At 32.6% G+C, this 10,000-nt stretch overlaps 1 protein-coding gene across 6 annotated transcripts in view; it reads left to right on the forward strand.

Annotated features, from left to right (window-relative positions):
- LOC136832668 (cell adhesion molecule Dscam2-like) overlaps positions 1-10,000 on the forward strand; it is a 603,829-nt gene that overhangs the window by 471,723 nt on the left and 122,106 nt on the right. For all 6 annotated transcript variants that reach the window (XR_010851281.1, XM_067093973.1, XM_067093974.1 and 3 more), the window contains exon 2: positions 4,834-5,012. Coding sequence is in view for 5 of the 6 variants with exons in the window: in XM_067093973.1 (XP_066950074.1) it covers positions 4,834-5,012 (179 nt within the window). In the remaining variant the exon portion in view is untranslated. The remainder of the gene's footprint in view (positions 1-4,833; positions 5,013-10,000) is intronic.

Consider the following 10,000-nt stretch of genomic DNA (forward strand, 5'->3'; position numbering starts at 1 on the left):
CGTGTAAAAGGATTCGAGCATTCTTTGCCCTTTGAATTATTGGATAAAAGGGCTCACCCCTCCCCGTCTCCCCCGCCCCTGGGGGGATTGAATTTGAGAGAATTCGGATCGCTCGACAAATTCCCCATCAACGTTCAAGACTAAAAATGTACAATTTTCCTTACCTCAAGTTTCCGCTTTTCGAATGTTTATCGTATTGAACTTTCCCCCCTCCCCTCCCATTCCCCATCCCTTTCTCCTCACTCTCCCTCCCTTCCCCTCCTCCCATCCTCCCTCCTCCTTCTTCCTTCTTCCCCTTACTTCCAGTTCTGCCGTTCGAATGTTTATCGTATGTAACATCTCCCTACCCTCCCAGCCCCCCTCTACCTTCCCCCTCCTCCCTCCCCTAACCATACCACCCCTCCCACTCCGTACCATTCCCTTCCCCTCCCCCCCTCCTATATCCATCTCCTCTTCCCTTCCCATTCTCCCTCTGCCACTCCCCATTCCCCTCCCCACCCTCTCCCTCCTCCCACTCTCCACCCCTTCCCCCAGGGGGCTGGTAATTCGTCGTGTAATTACATTTTGATTGCAGCAAGAATTATTTGTTTTATATTTTGTAGAACTCTACAAAAATAAACGGAAATTCCTTTGCATTATATAATTTCCTATTCGTCCAATTCGTTGTGATCAAAAACCGCATATTAAATTTATTTCCAATGAACTGAGAGGATTAGAGCGCTCTTTGCATTTATTTATTTATTTAAAATATTTTTTTTCTGTTTAATACTGAATTTCGATAGGATTATTTCCCAGCGTTAAATATTTGCTATGGCAAATCTTATTTTTTTTACTCATTTTTTTATTTTACTATAAGCCACTTTCTTAGAAAGTTTCCGAGAAAGTTAAAAAACGTTCACCCACATTTGTCTTGTAGGAACCGAACCAAATATGAATGACGTAAATTGTTACTATCAAATGATTATCAAATAATTATCAAATAATTATCAGATTATCAAATAATTTAATGTAATTGTTTGCGTAAGTAACATCTGATAAGTAAATAGGTAGAGAAATGATTCTTCTTTTATTTATTTTTATTCTCTCTTTTTTTGTTATATTTTTATTATATTACGAAACCAAATTAATGCAATTCTCCTTTTTTATTTATTTATTTTCTCTCTTTTTATATTATTGCATTATTATTACACTTTCTCTCCGTGTGAAATATTGCATCTTTTTTTGTTATTGCATTTTTATTACATTTCTCTCCTTGTGAAATATTGCATCTTTTTTATATTGCATTTTTATTATATTTTCTTTGTGTGAAATATTGCATCTTTTTTATTACTGCATTTTAATTACATTTTCTGTCCGTGTGAAATATTTTATCTTTTTTATTATTGCATTTTTATGACATTTTCTCTCCGTGTGAAGTATTGCATATTTTCTATTATTGCAATTTCATTACATTTTCTGTGTGAAATATTGCCTCTTTTTTATTATTGCATTTTTATTACATTTTCTCTCCGTGTGAAATATTGCATCTTTATTATTATTGCATTTTATTACATTTTCTCCCCGTGTGAAATATTTTATCTTTTTTATTATTGCATTTTATTACATTTTTTGTCTGTGTGAAATATTGCACATTTTTGTTATTGCAATTTTATGACATTTTCTGTCCGTGTGAAATATTTTATCTTTTTTATTATTGCATTTTTATTACATCTTCTCTCGGTGTGAAATATTGTATCTTTTTTATTTTTGCATTTTTATTACATTTTCTCTGCGTGTGAAATAGTGCATCTTTTTTATTATTGCATTTTTATGACATTTTCTCTCCGTGTGAAATATTGCATCTTTTATTATTGCATTTTTATTACATTTTCTCTCCGTGTGAAATATTGCATATTTTTTTATTATTGCATTTTTATTACATTTTCTCTATGTGAAATATTGCATCTTTTATTATTGCATTTTAATTATATTTTCTCTCCGTGTGAAACATTGCATCTTTATTATTATTGACAAAAAAAAGCTTTTGCAAAAACCGGGGAAAAATTCCACAAAACAAAAGCAACTTAACTCAGGTCTTTATTTTAAATTTATTTATACATTTCTCTCTCCTGTTTTGCTATTACTTCTCTCGTCCGTAGGAAATAAGTCTTTCTGCGCAGTCTGCGCCGCACCACATGCCCCAAGAATTTAATTAGGAAAGGGTTGTAAGCCTTCGACAGAGGCCCGGGAAATGAGACGAGGTCCACTTGGCAACGTAATCCGAGCCCAGGAAATGCCTCTTACACACACAAACGAACAAACAGACAAACAGACAAACACACACACACACACACACACACACACATACAAACTTACCCTGGCCCTCTTCAAGTTCTTGTGGGTTTTAAACTTTCGCCGTTCTGAGATTTGATATTTGTGGTTTCGCAAAACTGCGCGACGTCTGAAGTAAGTGAGAATTCTCTGAGGATTTTTATTGGGACTCTCTCTCTCTCTCTCTCTCTCTCTCTCTCTCTCTCTCTCTCTCTCTCTCTCTCTCTGTGAGGAAGAAGGAGTTGTAATGAAATGACCTGAATCGTGAACCCGGTGTTGGGATGTTGCTTAGTATACATACATGTACAGTATATTATGCCATGGGCAATGGTAATCTGTTTGACACACACACACGCGCAAATATACTTATATATAAAAATATATGTGTATATACATGTATATATACATATATATGTATATATATATAATATATATATATATATATATATATATTCATTTACATATACACATATTTATATGTGTGTGTATGTGTGTGCGTATGTGTGTACGCTCCCGACACAAACGCGAATATCGGTCGGATAATTCGTCAGATGATGAAATGTCGGGGAAAAATGAAATGTGTAGATCTGTGTGCTTTTCCCCCATCAAAAATATTTTGAAAACGTTTTCGCCTCTCGTATATTTTTCGTGTTATGAACCGCTTTCATCTATTCGCCTCTAATTCTTTTATTAACGGAAAACTTCGTGATTTCCCTCCCCCCAAAATAAAAAAAAAAAAAATTCATTCGTGATTCAAAAAAAAAAAAAAATAAAACATTCGCTATCTATCCATTCTGACGCGAAATAGCAAGTTTATCCAATTTCAATATCTGTTGTGTATTTGTTTTTGTGTGTTTTTTTTTTTTTATTTCTCTTTAGATTCGCAGAGACTCTGTTAGAATTTCATGCAGGTTTTTTTTCTTTGCGGCGTCCCTTAGGTCCCCTAGCTGCAACCCCTTCCATTCATTTTACTGTACTTGCATCCATATTCTCTCTCTTCCGCCTTACTTTCCTCAACCCTCTCCTAATAATTGCTTCGTAGTTTTATATGTATATATGTATATGTTTGTATGTACATTATATATATATATGTATATATATATATATATATATATATATATATATATATATATATATATATATATATATATATATATATATATATATATGTATATATATATATATACATGTAATATATATAAATATATATAAATATATATATTTATTGATATATATGTAATATATATATATATATATATATATATATATATATATATATATATATATATATATATATATATATATATATATACAGTATATATATATATATATATATATATATATATACACAATATTTTAGTAATATCCTTTACACACACAGTACCTTTATTTCCATTCATTTTCCAATAAAAAAAATAATATTTACGATTCTTATCTCTACAGTAATATTTATTTACACTCGCCTCTGCCTCTGCCGCTGCTGTTGTCCCATGCAAAGTTAATCTCTCTCTCTCTCTCTCTCTCTCTCTCTCTCTCTCTCTCTCTCTCTCTCTCTCTCTCTCTCTCTCTCGATCTGGCAATATCGACATCGGTTTTACGCTGCAATAACACGACTTACACTGGTACAGAATTTCAGATTGTCGCCGACTGTATTTCAGCCCAGCGGGATTATGAAACAGTCGGGGGATTGAAGTCATTTCCCTATTAAGAGTTACACCTTTGCAATGTATTACAGCAATTTTATTATTATTTACAAATTTTGCAAAGACACGGTAATATCTTAGCATTATTCAATATCCTTGAAATTTTTAAGAATGAATTTTTTTGTAATAAACGAAATTGATTATTTTAGTAAATATTGCAGTACAATTAAAACCAAATTTTCTGTTTTTACCCATTTGGAATTTGTTGTAATAACTTCATTTATATATTACAGTTTTCTTTTTAGAATAATTTAGAGACAAATTTACTCAACAATTTGCAGTTTGTTGTAATAACTTCATTTTATTCCATCAGATTTGAGAAAATGATTTAGTACATCTCAGAAACAAATTTAATCAGCAATTTTTACCTAGTTGCAATTTGTTGTAATAACTTCATTTTCTTATTTTATCACATTTAAAAAGTAATTTATTATATAACTTAGAAACAAATTTACTCAACAATTTTTACCTATTTGCAATTTGTTGTAATGACTTCATTTTCTTATTCCATCACATTTTAGAAAGTAATTTAGTATAACTTAGAAACAAATTTACTCAACATTTTTTGCCCATTTACAATTTGTTGTAATAACTTCATTTTATTCCATCACTTTTGAGAAAATAATTTAGTACAATTCAGAAACAAATTTACTCAAGAGTTTTTACCTGTTTGCAATTTATTGTAATAACTTCATTTACTCATCACAGTTTTCTTTTTAGCATAATTTAGGAACAAATTGAATCAACAATTTTTACCTATTTGCATTTTGTTGTAATAACTTAATTTTTTATTCCATCACATTTTCCTTCTCCATTCCAGTGCTTAGTCGTGGCGGTCTGGAAGCCCCAAGGTGGGTGGAGGAACCCCCCAGCAAGCTGTGGTTCGTATCCTCCGCAGGGGCGTCTGCTTCCTGCCGGGCCACGGGGTCTCCGCCCCCCGACGTCACCTGGATAGGGCGAGATGGGGTTCCTGTTACCAACATACCCGCAGTCAGACAGGTAATTCACCCCTGACATTCTTTGTTAGTTTGGTGATTCATCCTTTTCATTCTTTGGTTTTTGGAGATATCCTTTTCATTCATTGTTCGGTGATTCATCTTTTCATTCTTTTTTTAGTGATTCGTCCTTTTCATTCTTTGTTTGGTGATTCATCCTTTTCATTCTTTGTTTGTCTGGTGATTCATCCTTTTCATTCTTTGTTTGGTAATTCAGCCTTTCCATTATTTGTTTAGTGATTCAGCCTTCCCATTATTTGTTTGGTGATTCAGCCTTTTCATTCTTTGTTTGGTGATTCGTCCTTTTCATTCTTTGTTTGGTGAGTCGGCCTTTTCATTCTTTGTTTAGTGATTCAGCCTTTCCATTATTTGTTTAGTGATTCAGCCTTTCCATTCTTTGTTTGGTGATTCAGCCTTTTCATTCTTTGTTTGGTGATTCGTCCTTTTCATTCTTTGTTTGGTGAGTCAGCCTTTTCATTCTTTGTTTAGTGATTCAGCCTTTCCATTATTTGTTTGGTGATTCAGCCTTTCCATTATTTGTTTGGTGATTCAGCCTTTTCATTCTTTGTTTGGTAATTCGTCCTTTTCATTATTTGTTTGTTGATTCAGCCTTTTCAGTCTGTGTTTGAAGATTCATACTCTTCATTCTTTGTTTGTTTAGTGATTCATCCTTTTCATTCTTTGTATGGTGGTCCATCCTTTTCATTCTTTGTTTGGTGATTCGTCCTTTTCATTATTTGTTTGGTGATTCGTCCTTTTCATTCTTTGTTCGGTGATTCATCCTTTTCAGTCTTTATTTGGTGATTCATCCTTTTCATTCTTTGTTTGGTGGTTTGTCCTTTTCATTCGTTGTTTGGAGATTCAGCCTTTTCATTCTTTGTTTGGTGATTCATCCTTTTCATTTTTTGTTTGAGATTCATCCTTTTCATTCTTTGTTTGGAGATTCATCCTTTTCATTCTTTGTCTGGTGATTCAGCCTTGCCATTCTTTGTTTGTCTGGTGATTCCTGATGATTGACATAACGTGGGTCGCAGCTATGGTGAGAGAGAGAGAGAGAGAGAGAGAGAGAGAGAGAGAGAGAGAGAGAGAGAGAGAAGCTCACGGTTCCCAAATTAATATAGTAGTGTATATCATCAAAACGTAAGTGAAACAAATCATAATTCATTCTCTCTCTCTCTCTCTCTCTCTCTCTCTCTCTCTCTCTCTCTCTCTCTCTCTCTCTCTCTGTGATACGAAATAATTCTAGTAATCCATTTCATTTTCAAATGTGATTTTTTCATACTGGCTTTTTCTATGAAAAAGATTTTAATTCTGTCAGCGCCGTTCAAAAACAATAATGTCATTGTTTTATTAGATTTTCTTAGTCAAGAATTTACTTGAGCTCAAACATACGTGTAAGACAGTCAGTGTCCTGAAATTAATGTGAAAAATGTAATTGTAATAATTAAATATTTATTTTTAAATGGTTTTAATGTTGAAACATTCCTTTTTTTTAAAAGCGATCACTACCTACCTCTTAACTTGACTCTACAAATGTTTTTAATCGTATTCAAATTTTTATGCAATTTTTTAAATCATTATCTTTTTATTCTTATTCAGTTTTGCCAGAGTAATTTTGCTCCTCGTAAATTTAAACCATTCAAACCTTTCTTTTTCCATGGAAAACAATTTAAAAGTCTTCCGCGAATAATTGAAACCTTGCTAAATATTAATATTTTTTAAATACCACCCCACCTATTGGGCAACAGCGTAGCATCATAAATCCTTTATTGGCAATTGAGCTGGTTAATCCCTTTCAATTGGACTGAATCCACTGAAAATCTCTTCCCCTCCTCCCCTCTCCCTCCCCTTCCCCCTCCCCCTTCCCCTCCTCTTATTTTTACTTGACAGGTTTACGTCGTAAATAACCTGTCAGTTTACGTGTACTTGATTTCAGTTTACGGGATAATAATAATAATAATAATAATAATAATAATAATAATAATTGATTTATTGGCAGTTTACCAGATTTATGTCTAATAATGAGAAAAGGTGGGGATAAAATCATAATAATAATAATAATAATAATAATTATTATTTTTATTATTATTTACTATATAATTTATTATTATTATTATTATTATTATTATTATTATTATTATTATTGCTGTTTTATTCTTATTGTTTTATTCTCTGCCTTTTCTTACCCAAGACATAACTGATAAATTGGAAATAATGATAATAATAATAATAATAATAATAATAATAATAATAATAATAATAATAATAATTTTTCCGTTTAGCACAGTCATCCTGTTCGACTGGGTGGTTTTTATAGTGTGGGGCTCCGGGGATCATCCTGCCTCCTTAGGAGTCCATCATTTTTCTCACTATGTGCGCTGCTTCTAGTAGCACACTCTTTTGCATGAGTCCTGGAGCTACTTCAGCATCTAGTTTTTCCAGATTCCTTTTCAGGGATCTTGGAATCGTGCCTAGTGTTCCTATGATTATGGGTACAATTTCCACTGGCATATCCCATATCCTTCTGATTTCGATTTTCAGGTCTTGATACTTATCAATTTTTTCTCTTTCTTTCTCGTCTACCCTGGTGTCCCATGGTATTGCCACATCAGTGAGTGATACTTTCTTCTTGATTTTGTCAATCAACGTCACGTCTGGTCTATTGGCACGTATCACCCTATCTGATCTGATGCCATAGTTCCAAAGGATCCTTGCCTGATAGTTTTCTATCACTCCCTCAGGTTGGTGTTCGTACCACTTATTGCTGCAAGCTAGCTGGTGTTTCTTGCACAGGCTCCAGTGGAGGGCTTTTGCTACCGAATCATGCCTCTTTTTGTACTGGTTCTGTGCATGCACCGTACATTCGCTTGCTATGTGGTTTATGGTCTTGTCTTTCATATTGCACTTCCTGCATGTGGGTGAGATGTTATTTCCATCTACTGTTCTTTGAACATATCTGGTTCTTAGGGCACGATCTTGTGCCGCTGTTAGCATTCCTTCCGCTTCCTTCTTGAGTTCTCCCCTCTGTAGCCATTGCCATGTTTCATCGCTGGCCAGTTCTTTTGTCTGTCTCATGTACTGTCCGTGCATTGGTTTGTTGTGCCATTCCTCTGTTCTTTTTTTCATTCTCCTGTCTCTGTATATTTCTGGGTCCTAGTCTACTTTTATCAGTCCTTCTTCCCATGCACTCCCTAGCCACTCTTCTTCACTAGTTTTGAGATATTGCCCCAAGGCTCTGCTCTCGATGTTGAAGCAGTCCTCTATGCTTAGTAGCCCTCTCCCCCCTTCCTTTCGTGTTATGTATAGTCTGTCTGTATTTGCTCTTGAGTGTAGTGCTTTGTGTACTGTCATTTGTTTCCCAGTTTTCTGGTCTATGCTGTGGAGTTCAGCCTTCGTCCACTCCACTACTCCTGCGCTGTATTATTATTATTATTATTATTATTATTATTATTATTATTATTATTATTATTATTATTATTATTATTATTATTCACGTGACAGCAATTTGACTGCTAAAATTCTCCCTTCCTCTATGTTCCCATAGAATTAAAATTTTCCTCAAAATTATTAGCGATTTCAATAAGAGAAACGCACAACTTTGATAGGTATAATTTTCCTTGTTTATCGACCATAAAAATTTTTAATAAAAGCCATATATGAATTGATATTAACTCGAAAAAATGGATGTCCAGTTAAATGAAAGAAAATGCATTCTTGTTTGTTTGTTTATGCTTAATATTTTTTTTTTTTTTTTAATATGCCAGGTATATTCGTATCTAGTAACGATCTTTGCAAAATGAAGGATCATGCTATTTTTTTATTATTTAAGTTTTTTTTTCATCGTTGAATCTGTGTCAAGAAAAGACATTTACCATCGTACATAATCCCAAATATGTTCTTATATCCTGTTAATAAAATTTTATTTATTCCACAAACTTTTTATTTTATTAATATAAGTTATTTTTTATTGCTGACTCTGTCAACCAAAGGCATTTATCATCATACATGATCCCCAATAGATCTCTAATTTCCTATTAATAATTTTGTATTTATTCCACATTCCTTTTATTTTATTAATATAAGTTATTTTTGTGTCGCTGAATAAGTGTCAAGAAAAAGTATTTATCATCGTACATAATCTCAAGTATTTTATAATGTCCTATTAATCATTTTGTATTTATTCCAAACACCTTTATTACCATTTCCCCGTTCTAAACCAGCAGACTTCATGACGCTAATTTGAATAAAATTTGAATAATAGTTCGCCAGCTTTATCAATACCATCGTCCGCACCCCACCCCATCCCCGAAAGGATTCGACCACAACATCCTCAAATCCTGACATCCTACGATTTTAACCTTTAAACCATCCTATCCTAAGCCATGCCTTCTGCTTTAAATTGGTACCTCTTATAGGAACCCGTAGGATCCCTCTTCCTTGTGATCCTGGCACTTGAGGATATCATGTACTCCCTCGTGTAGGACTTCTTGACTGCTCGTAGAGTTTGGAGGTGCAATTGTTACGAATGTGGGATTGTTTAAGCTTAAATGCTTCGTATGGAAGGAAGTGTTTGGTTAATGATATATGTATGTATGTATGTATGTATGTATGTATGTATGTATGTATGTATGTATGTATGTATGTATGTATGTATATATATATATATATATATATATATATATATATATATATATATATATATATATATATACATATATAAATATATATATATATATAAATATATATTTATATATATATACATATATATAAAAATGTATATAAATATATATTTAATTTATATATATATACAAATTATATATATATATATATATATATATATATATATATATATATATTTATATATATAGATATATATTTATGTATATATACACATACATACAATCTGTGTGTGGGTGTATCTATGTGTGTATATGTATACTATTTGTGTCCAAGTGAGCTACCGTATCTCTGTATTTCTGTGAAAAGGACCTA

The sequence above is a fragment of the Macrobrachium rosenbergii genome, chromosome 50 (genome assembly GCF_040412425.1).
Source record: "Macrobrachium rosenbergii isolate ZJJX-2024 chromosome 50, ASM4041242v1, whole genome shotgun sequence".
Taxonomy (NCBI): Eukaryota; Metazoa; Arthropoda; class Malacostraca; order Decapoda; family Palaemonidae; genus Macrobrachium; species Macrobrachium rosenbergii.